The 13666-nt window shown below is 35.4% G+C and overlaps 1 protein-coding gene and 1 long non-coding RNA gene across 3 annotated transcripts; one reads left to right on the top strand and one right to left on the bottom strand.

Annotated features, from left to right (window-relative positions):
* The first annotated feature begins 778 nt into the window (after positions 1-778).
* On the top strand, positions 779-3504 carry LOC132069398 (uncharacterized). 2 transcript variants are annotated; one of them, XR_009417770.1, is made up of 4 exons: positions 779-817; positions 2552-2927; positions 3051-3276; positions 3367-3504. It is a non-coding gene; the product is annotated as an uncharacterized LOC132069398 (long non-coding RNA). The 2 variants fall into 2 exon arrangements; XR_009417769.1 differs by having other exon boundaries at positions 2552-3276.
* A 5101-nt stretch (positions 3505-8605) lies between these two features.
* LOC132030276 (probable serine/threonine-protein kinase PBL19) lies at positions 8606-13286 on the bottom strand. Its single transcript, XM_059419839.1, has 5 exons — positions 12412-13286; positions 11061-11321; positions 10433-10555; positions 9044-9523; positions 8606-8940 (listed from the first exon to the last, which is right to left on the bottom strand). Exons 1-5 carry the CDS (start codon positions 12763-12765, stop codon positions 8935-8937), a joined length of 1224 nt encoding a protein of 407 aa, XP_059275822.1. The 5' UTR covers positions 12766-13286; the 3' UTR covers positions 8606-8934.
* Between the last annotated feature and the right edge of the window lie 380 nt (positions 13287-13666).

Below are 13666 nucleotides of genomic sequence, written 5' to 3'. Positions count from 1 at the left end.
TCTAAACTTACTAAGAAAGTAGCAGAAAATAAAGGCATTGTATTAGCTTAGAATTAGAAGCACGTGCTGAATGATAGGCATATTTATATGCTAGCCTTCAAGCTTAATGATAAAAACTCCTTCATAACCTGCAAATACGTGATGGACTCCTTTAATTTCTTCTTAATTGAAACAAATATGTTTCAACTTCTACATTAAATTTCCACAATGAATAACCAACGGTTGTAGAGGGGAATGTAACATATCATGGGTGAATGATTTGTAGAGTAGAGAATGAGGTTAACGGTTGGGAAATCATTGATTCAACATAATTAAGAGAATTAATTTGTGACTTTTGAGTTTCTTTTTAATATAACATATAAATGGTTAAAAAAATAGAAAAAAAAAAGTCAAAAAAAGGAGAAAAAAGATAAATGTGAATGGTGGCCTTAGAGAGGTGCCACATCACCTTATCTATGCCTAACTTTATATTATATACGGAAAAGGTCCATATATGCCCGCGTACTATGCGAAATTACACGGATTTGCCCGTTGTTTAAAGGTGAGTCCACCCATGCTCCTAACGTTACAATATGGGCTATACATGCCCTTACACTAACAGAACCCACTAAAAGTCGGATCCCTCTTTTTTCCACCCAAACCCGCTACCCGCCCCAAAATAACCCGACCCCCCACCAAATATAATCCATCAGCCTCTTTTTTTCCCTCCTCATTTCCCTCTCTCTTTTCTTCACCTCTTACTAGGGTTTTGTCGTCATTTCAGATTTTTCTGATCGAAGAAGGGGTTTTGTTGCTGTTTCCGGTGGTATTAGTTAAGGTATAAGTTTTATACATCTATTTCTCTTTTGTATGCTAGTTAAGGTTTTTTTTGAACTGTTTGTGTGTGGGTTAGGTTAGGGTTTATATTCTATGCTAGAATCAGGTAACTTCTTTGGAGTTGTTTACGTACCTTTATATACTAAAGAACATATATTTGGTCAGTAAAGGTGAGTTTTTTTTGTTGTTGTGGTCCTTTAAAGTTGATGATGTATATTCTATGCTAGAATCAAGTAAAGTATTCTTCTTTATAGTTGTTTATGTACCTTTATATACTAAAGAACACATATTTGGTCAGTAAAGGTGAGTTCTTTTGGTTGTTGTGGTCCTTTAAAGTTGATGATGTTTTGGTAGTTGGGATAGATATTTGTTTATGGTTGAATTTACTGATGTGGTCCCACATTTGTGTCTTTTTCTATTGTTTTCATGTGCTGTCCATGAAGATGATTGAGAAAGTGGACTTGGTCTTCCACTATGGGGGTAATTTACAAAACATTATGAGTTTAGTGTTGTAAAACAACTTCTAGTGACTGGCCCCTCGGGGAGATATTACTTGGTTGTTGTTAATGATGGTATAAGGACTCTACAATGCTTATTCTCTAAAGAATTCAAGGCTATTAACTTCTTTGCTATTGATGCATCTGAACTAAAGGTCTTTGCCCAAAATATTACTCATCACACAGAAACATTTTCCATAGACCTTGATGTAGCCTCTGAGTGTGAGCATAGTCTTGGGGGTAGTGATCAAGAAAAATCAGATGATTTTGAATCTGATTCTACAGAACTTGAAGGGATTTGGAAAGAAAGAAAGAGGGTTGTAACTGATAAGTTGGAACAGTTTAAGGAATTAGAGCTAGGTATGACTTTCAAGGATGTGGATGAAGCTAGAACTGCAGTGAACTTTTATGCAATGGTCAATAAGAGAGGGTTGAGGTTAAAAAAAAACAGATAGAACTAGGGCTAGTTACCACTGTCAAGATGGTTGCCCCTTTAGATTGTATATCTCAACAGATAACAAACATAACAGCAGCTCCTTGAAAATCAAGACCTTTATTGATGAACACACATGTCAACCATCTTTCAAGAATCCTAGGGCTGATCAGAATTCTTTGGCTCAGTTGTTTAAGAGAAAGGTTCAATACAATCCTAAGTTCAAGGTGAAAGAGATGAAAGAGGAGTTGGAGAATCTTTTTGAATTAAATGTGTCACAGGCTAAACTCAAAAGGGCCAAGGGGTTGGCCCTTTTGAAGTTAGAGGGCAGTTTTCTTGATGATTACAATAAACTTGAGGCTTATAGGCAAGAACTTAGACAATCTAACCCTGGCACTGATGTTGTGATCAATATATCAAGAGGTGCTCTTGAAGAAGGTAAAAGAAAATTTCTGAGGATGTACATATGCTTCAATGCATTAAAGTTGGGTTGGAAAAGTGGGCTGAGACCATTGATTGGTGTTGATGGTACATTTCTGAAGGGTAGATATAAGGGTCAGATGTTAGTGACCCTTGCTCAAGACTCCATGAACCAATTTTATCCATTTGCTTGGGCTGTGGTAGACAAAGAAACTTCTATGACTTGGACTTGGTTTTTTCAGTGTTTGAAGCTTTCTTTGGAACTAAAAGATGGACTAGGGGTGACTTTCATCTCAGATATGCAAAAGGTAACAGTTTCAATATTTTCTTTCCTGTGCAGTTTTTAATTTTTTGATTAGTATTAACTTATTTATCTTTGTGATAGGGATTGATTGATGCTGTGAAGAATACATTTCCTGAATCTCACCATAGGTTTTGTGTGAGACACATTGAGGCCAATTGACAGAAAAAGTGGAGAAGCGGACAAATGAAGAAGTTGATGTGATGGTGTGCTTGGAGCACTTATGAAGAAGAGTTCAAAGACCAACTACGAAAGTTGGGTGAATTATCTAAGGAGGATAATCATTCTGCTGCCAAGGATCTCTTACACTTTCCTCCTCAAGCTTAGTGTAGAGCATATTTAGACACTCGGTGTAAAAATGTAATAGTTGACAATAATTTCACCGAATCGTTTAATTCATGAATTCTTCAAGCTAGAAGCATGCCAATCATCAAGATCTTTGGAGGAAATTAGGATAAAGGTTATGAATTTGTTAGTTAAAAATGAAGATGAAATCAGGTGAATTCCTCACTATTCAGTTAAAACTTCATTTCTATTTGATTTTCTGTTTACCTTAATCTATTATTTGATTGTTTTTTAACAGGAAATGGAGGAATGACTTTAGTCCACAAGCTGTAAAGTTGTATAATGACTACAGGGCAATTGCTCATTATTGCAAGGTTGAGTTTAATGGTGACTTTGGCTATGAAATATCTGAAGGTGATGATAGGCATATTGTTGATCTTTCTCAAAAAAGATGCATATGTAGAGTTTGGCAACTATCAGGAATCCCTTGCCCCCATGCTATCAAAGCTATGTTGTATGACAAGGTATCAAATTACTCTATTTCAAGGTGTATATTTTTTTGGTTTTGAAGCTGTATCAAGTTAACTAATTAGTGGTATTTATTGGTTTTGAAGGGTGAAGCTGAGGATGATATACACTGGTTCTACAGCAAGGAGGCATATTCCTTGACTTACAAGAACAAGTTACAACCTGTTAGAGGACAACAATTCTGGAAAATTACTGAAGCTCAAGCCATGAATCCACTCGACATTGCCAAGGCGTGGGCGTGCCTAAAGTCAAAAGAGAGTAGGCGTAAATGAAGCAAGGAAAAGGAAGGGGGAGTGGAGTCTATCAGGAGAGGTATTGTTATGACACGCAAGAATCGTGGTGATGTGAACCACAATGCTAGAGGTTGTTTCAAGGTAAAACAGTCTTTTAATTTCTCTATTCAGAATTTATTCTTGACAAATTTTTACCTATTTATCCTTTGATAACAACAGAAAGTTGGATCAAAGGGTGCCTCAAACATTGCATCATCCTCCACACAACCACCACAAGACTTTGATGACTGGTTGGAAGAATTCTTCAACCATGATGCTGCAACTGAACCAATGACACAAGACTCCTCTCAAGCCTCCACACAACAATCACAAGCCTAGGGTCCAGATATTGGTCATGAGGAAGATCCAGTGCTCAGGCCCTCAATTGTCTCTGAGTCATAGACAAGATTGAAGGCAAGAAAGCTACAAGTGAGGCCACCAACTGGTACAAGAAGAATTCAGTTTACTGAAGGTGCAGATGGTGTGTCAATGCCCAAAGACTTGCCTTATTCACCAACTAAAACAACTTGGGAGGCAATGCAAAGCACTTACGCGAGCGACTTGAAACTCAAGCAAGAAGAAAGAGGAAGAAGATTGGATCAAAAGGGAAAGAAGCTGCTGTACCAGAATCTGATGTCTAACAAGATATGTTGCTACTTTTTTGTGATGGATGTTGTGTACCAAACTATAAGAATTGGGTACCTTTTTGGACAAATGTGTAATGATGGTTGATGGACAACTTAGTTTATCTTAGTTTAACTTAGTTTAACGTAGTATTTGTGGATGATGGATGTGGAGAACAATTGCTTTTTTGTGAATTCACTGTCACATTTGACATGTCGATTGTTGACATGTGAATGTGAATATGAATTTCAGGTGGAAGTGCTGCATTGTTAAGCATCACCTTTTGTACAAAACTATTGGTATCATCCTTTGAATGCAATGGTTTATTCTCCAGAGTTTCTTGGTAGTTGATGTTTCTGTCTTTTGGCGATTCTTTGTCGCTTTTGCGCGGTTAACTAATGTTTGTTCAATGGCAGTTTCTATAAGTGTGAATATGTTGAATTGTATTGAATTGTGGTCAAGCATTTGACCGGATAGTTTAAAAAAATTATGTGGTCAAATATTTATGAGGTAGTTGGGGGGTATTAGCTACTTATTAATGGTGGTCACTAAATGGCTTTGACTCACAAGTCATTATAAATAAGGATGGGCAGTTCACTCACACACAACACTCAGAATCTACTACTTTCCATTTCTAGGCAGCCACTCGAACAAACATGAGCAGCCTTCTAGTGAGTTTTGAGAAGAAATTGACAAAATCATATGTTGACAAAGATGATTTCATATTTCCTAGTAATATTTCCGAATTAATTCCAAATGATGACCGTGGAGCAGTTGTTCTTTATGAAGGGCTTGCGTACCATATGACATATAAAATTGGTGCGTATAAGCGACTCTGTCAAGGTTGGAAGGAATTTATCGATGCTAATGGACTTAGAAAAGGAACTGTATTGTGTTTTCACACTTATGACGCTGACGAGCACATAGCCTTCTTTGTTAATGTGAAGGAGGAGATCATAGTGATAGACTAGATCTCCATGTTTCTTTTTAAGTGTTTTCTTTATGAAATTTCTTTTCGAATTACATGAATGCAATCTTGGTTTAGTATGTGTATAAAAATCATTCTTTGCAAGTTTTTGTATGAATGTTTTGATTATGAAATCTGATATGAATTTGTATAACTTTGGTGCTCTGTTTAATAAATGTGTGGATTTTTATGCTTGGGCTGCTGCTGTTGTGAAGTTTCACATAGTTAAGGGCAGATTTGTTCAGACACGCATAGTGTAGGGGCATATCTGTTTATGTAAAAACAAAATCGACTGCAGATTTTTTGGGCTGCAGATCATGTTTCTCTGTTTTTTGGGCATTGTTCTTGAAGGCATTGTTTCAGAAGTCAAGCAACAATACGACACAAAAAAACAGAACTACAAAAGGATCAAACTTAAGACACAAAAACAAGAACATCAAAACATTTGCAACTAAACTATTACATTACAATATGGCATAATGGAACAAGAACATGAAGGCTCAAAAACATTAAGGATCAAACTTTCATTCCATTCCAAACATCAAAACATTTGCACTAAACCATTACATTACATTGCATCTAAATAACATAACTACAAAAGCCACAAACCAAATGTTCCAACCATTACATTACCTTTCCTTACCTTACCTTACCTTACATTACATCAATTTTTCAAATCTTCCCTCACAACATATAATAAAACACAAACCAAAGAAAGCAACCCAATAATACAAGATAAACTTTTCCCCACAAATTTCAAACGCTTCCATCAATAGAAGAAGCATCAATCACATCCACTACTTCTTTAAAATCTTCATTTCAATAGTAGAGGAATCCTCAAGTTCATCCACTACGTTATCGATAGTTAAAGAGTTGGCCTTAAGTTCATCTACAATTTCCTTAAAATCCTCATTATGAATTGTTAAAGAGTTGGCCTCAAGTTCATCAACAATTTCCTTCAAAGCTTCAAGTTGAAAAGAGTCAACTTTATCTTTCAAAAGCTTGTTTTCATTAATAAGAGCATCATTTTGCCTCCTCAAAATATTATTTTCACTAATGAGAGCATCCTTTTCAGATTTTAATTTGTTGATCACTTGGATAGCTCTTGCTGAAATTTTTTGATCTTCCCAGAACCAGTATCAACAAGATAATGGCTGCAACCAAACATAAAAATAAAGACAAAAAGAAATCTATCGCAAAAGATATTACATGATGAAAAAGAGAAGAAATAACTTACATCGGGTTATTACACCTGAAAAAGCGTCACCCGGATTATTTGGAGTCCATGAAGTTAGATGGAGTGCAGCCACTCCTCATCCACAAACCCTACCATGGCTATTTGAAGAGCTCGAATTTTGTGACATTTCATTAGCAGTAATAGAGAATCAAACAATTGACCTAAACTACTTAAAATGTCACTCAATCTAAGGAAAATTTACAACTCTAATTCGAGAATGGGAAAATCACCATTGAAGATGAATGTAAGATGTGAAGAAGAGAGAGAGGGAAATGAGGAGGAAAAGAAAGAGGCGGATGGATTATATTTGGTGGGGGGTCAGGTTATTTTGGGGCTGGTCGCGGGTTTGGGTGGAAAAAAAGAGGGATCCGACTTTTAGTGGGTTCTGTTAGTGTAAGGGCATGTATAGCTCATATTGTAACGTTAGGGGCATGGGTGGACTCACCTTTAAACGACAGGCAAATCCGTGTAATTTCGCATAGTATGCGGGCATATATGGACCTTTTCCGTATTATATATAGATTGTATCACATTCCATGCATAAATTGTTTCCAAACCTACTAATAATACAAGGGTTATAATGTGATGATTATTTTTTAAATCGAGCGCTTGGTTCATGTATTAAAACATTGATATACAAAGTATAATCTAAACATAATTTTGAGTTTAAAGCGGATAAAGTTTTATTTAAGCCCCATATTGTATAACTACAAAAGGCAATTTACTGTATTTCTTATAGATACTGTAATCGTTCATACTTAAGCATCATTATGTTTAAAGTTATATTTAAAAAATTTGCCCAATGGAGAATATTAATATATAGTTCAAGAATGCATAAACTTTTCCGGATCAGTTAGTTTGTTAAAGGTAGTAACTCAAAGAGCGTTAATGAATGAACATATCATATATGCAACACTTGCTATTCATTCACGTTCGACATTAGTTACAACTTACAACTTTCAATGAAATTAACTTTTCAAATTGGCGCAAACATATCAAATTTTACCTTGGGGTTTTAAATCTTGATGTAGCACCATATATGGGTAAATTTCATATATGGTGACGTAACTATCATTTTTTCTTTATAAAAGTCACTTAACTATCTTTTCTAACACAAAAATCACTAAACTGAAAAATACCAACTTTCTAATGGATAACTCATTTTTTTTTTTAAGTCTAATAAATAAAAATTTAATTCAAAAGCTTCGACCCCACCAGACTCAAAATCCAAAACCCATATGAAATCAGTAAATTCCCTTCATATTCTTCCCTTTTCCCTATCATTTTAACATGTTTGATCTGAAATAACACTGGCTAATTCTTCTAGCTACCCACGTCAATTAGAATTAGTTTTCTTAATTTTATACCATGACCAAATTAAACAGGGTATGTGCATCACCTCGACCAAGAATGATTACTATATTTGTCAGTTTTAATTGAATTTTTTTGTTTGTTCTATTTTTCATTCGGTGTCCTGTACCTGCAATAGAGCTCGACTAAATTCGGATCGCGTGTTACCAGGCTTATTTTGGGAGGTAGCACTTTCAATAGGATTTTTTTCATTCCCAGAGCTCGAACCCAAGACCTCTGATTAAGAGTAGAGGGCCCGATCATCCCACCACAAACCATGTTGGTTAATTGACAAAGTTGATTACCCATAATACTAAGCTTCCTGTAATTGTGCTAGCTCAAGATGGGAAAGAAACTCCAGATCACCTGTTTGACAATTGAAAGCTATAAAATTAGTTTCGACAAGCCATATTTCCAACAGAAAACTGTCTTTCGTGTGTTTTGAGTTTTGGGTCGGGTCGAAGCTTTTTTAATTAAATTTTTATTTAATAGATTTAAGAAAAGAAAAAGTAAACACAAGTTATCCACTGAAAATAGCATTTTCCAATTTAGTGACTTTAGTGTTCGTATATTCAAAGTTGAGTGAAATTTATGGTAGAAAAGAGAGTTAAGTGACTTCATGAAAAAAAGTGATAGCTACGTGACCATTTGTAAAATTTAACCCACTAAATTACGATGCTAATTGGTATTGCGGAAATTAGCAGTGGTGAAGAAAGGCCTCATTGCAAAAATCGAAAAAGATCTAAGAGATAAAGCATAATATTTATGAGATTGAGTATTGCCGCAACATTAAAATTACTCTTTCCAACACTGAAAAGTGCTAAAGAGTTCCTTAAACTTGTGGAAGGATGCTCTCAAAATGTTGATAAAATCTCTCCCAACACAAAATTTGTTACTTTGATAACAAATGATTTAGTATTTACACACACACACACTAGTGAGTACTGGTCCTAACTATGGAGTTTACAAGTGCTCGTATCACTCATACAGAAAAGATAAGCTCCCTCCTTTTGCCATACTCTTCCTAGAACATACTGTATCAAAAAGAACTAAGGGGACATGTGAAGAGCCCCTTTCTTTTGCCAAAGAATATTACTTAACATACACATATATATATATATATATAGAAAAAATTTACTCGTTTCGTGCATAAGGATCTGAATTTTGAGACTGAAATCAGTTTGATCCGCGATCTGTTGAGCATTCAAGCCTGAAATAGCAGTTCAAGAAAGTTAGCCAAAAAGTTCATATAAACTTATTCTACTTAAGCAGATTTTGAGTAACTTCTATAGACTATATCTGAGTAAACTTGCCTGAGCTAAGGGGGTCATTCGTCGTGCAGTTTCAGCGACGGTCTTCTTTTTGAGATCTTTAGGCGAGGGAAGTTGCATAGGCCTAGATGGACCTGCACCAGTGACTTCAACCGAAGTTGTTTCTTGTGATTCTTGTACTGCCTGTGTCAATATCTCAACTACTTCACTCATTTTTGGCCGCTCTTTGGCGTTCTTGTTTAAGCAGCTATCAGCCAGTTTTGCGATTCTCCTAGCAGCAACAAGTGAGAAGTCGTTTCGAAGCCTTGAGTCAATTATCATGCTAAATCTTCTACTATCAGCAGGAAATTGTTTTACCCAATCAAGAAGCTTCTGCTCCACCACAGGAAAGTTCCGTTCCAAAGTTCGCCTGCCTGTGAGGATCTCATAGAGGACAACACCGAAGCTCCATATATCACTCTTAACCGATAGATGTCCAGTTTCCACATATTCAGGTGCAGCATATCCTAAAGTCCCCACCGGCTAACAGCAAAAATTACAAGATAATGATTAGGCCACGAGAATCGGAGAATAAAGCATGACTTCTCCAAAAGACAACTATACCAGCAAGTAAAGTAATTAAACACTTGGTTAACATAAATAGCTAGAGATCAAGGAAAACAAACAGCACAGTAACTTGCAACTGGAAAGAGGACTACAATGGCTCATCATAGCGAGAAGAAGACATAAAAAAGCAGTCCCTTGAAGTATTAGCCAAAAAGGCGGGTATATCTCAAATGCTACGTGGACTCTTCAAAATCTCTGCCGCACCCGTGTCGATGCGACATGGGTGTGGATGTGGGATTTATATAGGATTCGGTCAACTTACCTTGGGTACTTTGACCACATTCTATGACCAAGAAGCATAGCCTGAATGTATTTGGTTGGATTTTTGGGTTTATGTCATACATATTTTATATAAAGTATGAGAATGCTTTTCTATTACACGATGTAAGAATAAAATATTTGTGTTTATAAAGAATGAAGTTTTATTAGGTTTAGTTAAATAACTTTAACTAATCATAATATATACTTTATATGTCGTAATATCCAATTTATTGACCGTATCCCAGCAACCGTATCTATACCCCCAAATCCTAAAATTTATGTGACGGATAAACCGACCTCTAGATCCACATCCCTATCAGATACTCGCACCTGAATCCAACCAACATAGCTCAAATGTACTAACTTTGGCATAAGCTCAAATGTACTAACTTTGGCATAAGAAACCCCACCAGACCCTCTTTCTTGGATAGAAATCCAAGGAAAGAACAGGGAGTTAAGCTAGATGGCAACAAGTTGCAGGAAGCACTTCAGAAATTTAGCACCGAGGGAAGTCTACTACAAAAATTTAGCATAGATGAAAAATCCAACATTGTCATCACTTACCGCTGTAGACACATGAGAGCGGTCACCAGCTGGCCCTTCCCTTGCAAGCCCAAAATCTGAAAGCCTTGCATTAAAATCCTCATCCAGAAGCACATTTGATGACTTGAAATCTCGATATATCACCTTCAAATTTTAACCAAAAACTATTCATTAAGAAAGAGAAATGAAAAAAAAAATAAAAAAAATTAAGAGTTTGTATGGAGATAGAACGAAGAAAGGTGCTTTTAGCCTTTTACAAGCACAAAATGTTTTCAGCTTAATTGGTGTTAATTATGATCAAATACATACAATTCTATTTTTTGCCACCCACTTCAACACGTTTTATCTTTCTTGGCTTCAGAAATTAGTCGGAAATACTGATACATGTGAATCAACAAAGTTTATTTGTTGCATTTTGCCAGTAAACAAACAGGAATATGCCAGTTGTCTAGTTGTTAAGAAGGCAAAGCATGTCTATTATATAACTATCAATCAGCTGGATTTTCTTTTTGGCATTTGAAATTCAGGATATGGCTCTGTTAGCAAAGTCGGAGGATATGTGGTCTCTATGTAATAAGCACAAAAGCAATTATGACTTGATTAGCAGAATTTGAAGTGCCAATCATTTAAATTGAGGAGTTAAAGATACCTGGACTTCTAGTCCCTCATGCAGATAAGCCATCCCTTGTGCGGCACCAAGGATAATTTTCAATCTTGTTGTCCAAGGAACTACTGGCACAGATCTGTTGAACAGATGATCCTCTAAGCTCTTATTTTGCATGTATTCATAAACCAAGAGGCGTTGAATCCCTCTTTCCCCATCTGTAGCGCAATATCCTAGAAGTTTAACAAGGTTAGGGTGCTCCAAGACACCGAGGAATTGTACTTCTGCAATCCATTGTCGGTGGCCCTGCATAGTGTATGAAGAATTAGCAACATGTATCTTAGGAGCCACAGAGCAACCAACAAAGAAACAAGAAAAGGCAAAGACAACAAGTAGTGATGCAAAGATAAGTGTTGCCAATTCATTACATAATTGAGATGAAGATGAAGTTTTGATACATGGCAAAAGGTTAAAAGAGAAAAATGTCTACAAGAAATCTTTGGAATTATATAATATTGTAGCATATAGAGAGACAGTAAGCGTATACAACCAAACAGAGGTGGATGTAGAACTCTTTATTTAATTCATTGAAATTCATTCAACATAGCAGATAACCAGTTAAACGCGAATGTGGTTTGTAAACTTTAAACTTGTGGGAATCACAATGGTCTGTATCTCAATAGGTTAAGCGCATAAGAACAAGATGTAAAGAGGACAATGGTTAATCATTCTTCAATCATAGAATTCGATGTACCAATTAACGATATGTGGATAAAAGAAGCAAGAAAAGCAACAAGTGTGAGTCCACCATTTGCCATTCTTTATTTGTCAAGCATTCCTCATTCATAAAAGCTAATTAACATAGAAATAACCAGAAAAAGCACAAGCAAATAGTTTTCCCAAAATTCTGGCCCAAGCTTAGATCTCATGTACCACAGCATATTCTATTATCCTCAGGCACAAATATGACCATCTAAACCTAATTAGGATGAACTATCTTAGTACAAGACCACCAACCATTTAGCATAAAATTGCAATGACATTTCTACTATATCTGGCTCAATTAGAGATTCAAATCATGCACTCATTTACTTCTGATTCCAAATAAACTTCACCTCATTACGTCGAATCTCTAAATTCAGACATTTTACAAGGCAGATCTTCACAAAAGCAAGAACATCATATTTCTCATGTCAAATATGGAATGATATACAGTCAAACCTCTCTATAACAACCATCCTCTATAACAACATTTCACTATAACAACCATGTTTTTTTGTGGAACCAATCTTTCAAGTTACATTATATTATATTATACGTTCTCTACAACAACATTTCGCTATAACAAAATATCGGAACAAACGTATACACCACGAATCAAAGGAAAAGTTCATACCTGCAATCCAAGTGTGTTTAACCTCTTAATGGCAACAATAATAGGATCACCTTTCCCATTAGGAGGCAAAATTGAACCTTTATATACACTACCAAAACCACCTTCTCCAATCTTTAACATCCTATTAAAATTCCTTGTAGCCTCTTTAAGCTCTGATAGAGTAAAAACTCTCAAATTGTGCTCTCTTTCTTTATACATTTCTGGTATACTTCTAGCAGATGAAACTGAACCTGTAGACCTAGTTACCCTATTCCCATCTGTATTATTACCACCTCTTTCATTACTCAATTCTGGTGCTGATTTCCCTCTACGTGACCTTGATTTATCTTTAAATATGTAAAAACACTTGAGCATTTTCCTTAAAGCAAAAATCTTGAAATTTTTTGCCTCTTGCCAAATTACCAAAAATACTGTTTCTTTATGAAAAATCCTCCAAGAGGGCTAGAAAAAAGATTGATTTTTGCTTTAAGTTTCTGCTTCTTAGTAATTTTGATGATCAATAGTGGAAAAATACCAACTTTGTGCAGCTAAAAAAGGAACCAAATTAAAATAAGCATGGAAAATCAAGAAAAGAACACTTCAGCATTTATCTCAAAGCAACAATCTTGAAATTTTTTCCCTCTTGCCAAATTACCAAAAATACTTTTTCTGTATGAAAAATACCCCAAGAGGACCAGAAAAAAGAATTGATTTTTTTCTTTAAGCTTCTGCTACTTTTACAAGTCAAGAACTTGGAGTAGCTGGAAAAAGAGAAAATTTTGATTGACTACTAGTGAAAAAATACCAACTTTTTGTAGCTAAAAAAGGAACAAAATTAGGATAAGCATGGAAAATCAAGAAAAGAACACTTCAGAATTTTTCTCAAAGCAAAAATCTTGAAAGAGAGCTAAAAAAAAACACTATTTCTGTATGAAAATACCCCAAGAGAGCTTAAAAAAAAGATTTTGCTGGTTTATTTAAGCTTCTGTTGCTTTTATTCAAGTCAATAATATGGGGGAAAAGAAAATTTTGATGATCCATAGGGGTAAAATACCAACTTTTGTAGCTAAAATAGGAACCAAATTAGGATAAGCAAGAAAGTGGAAAATTGAAAATTGGCTATGTGAGAACGGAACTAACTTGGGAAAATAGAACTTAGAAAAGTCAATGAAAAAATAGAAAGTGGTAGCTTTATACTAAAAAGAGACAAAATTTCATGTGGGTTATCAACTAATTTGAACTGAAATGCAGTAAAAAAAAAATGATTTAAAGAAGG

Source organism: Lycium ferocissimum, chromosome 9, assembly GCF_029784015.1.
Source record: "Lycium ferocissimum isolate CSIRO_LF1 chromosome 9, AGI_CSIRO_Lferr_CH_V1, whole genome shotgun sequence".
Lineage (NCBI taxonomy): Eukaryota > Viridiplantae > Streptophyta > Magnoliopsida > Solanales > Solanaceae > Lycium > Lycium ferocissimum.
Note: the sequence above shows the minus strand (reverse complement) of the source record. Positions and strands in the feature narration are given on the sequence as shown.

What these genes read in the sequence shown, in the direction of transcription:
- LOC132030276 (XM_059419839.1), bottom strand. Translation starts at nt 12,765, where the DNA reads ATGCTCAAGTGTTTTTACATATTTAAAGATAAATCAAGGTCACGTAGA. An exon ending in ATGAGGGACTAGAAGTCCAG is followed by an intron (nt 10,556 to 11,060) that starts GTATCTTTAACT and finishes TAAAATTTGAAG; the next exon opens with GTGATATATCGAGATTTCAA. An exon ending in GCTCTCATGTGTCTACAGCG is followed by an intron (nt 9,524 to 10,432) that starts GTAAGTGATGAC and finishes TTTTGCTGTTAG; the next exon opens with CCGGTGGGGACTTTAGGATA.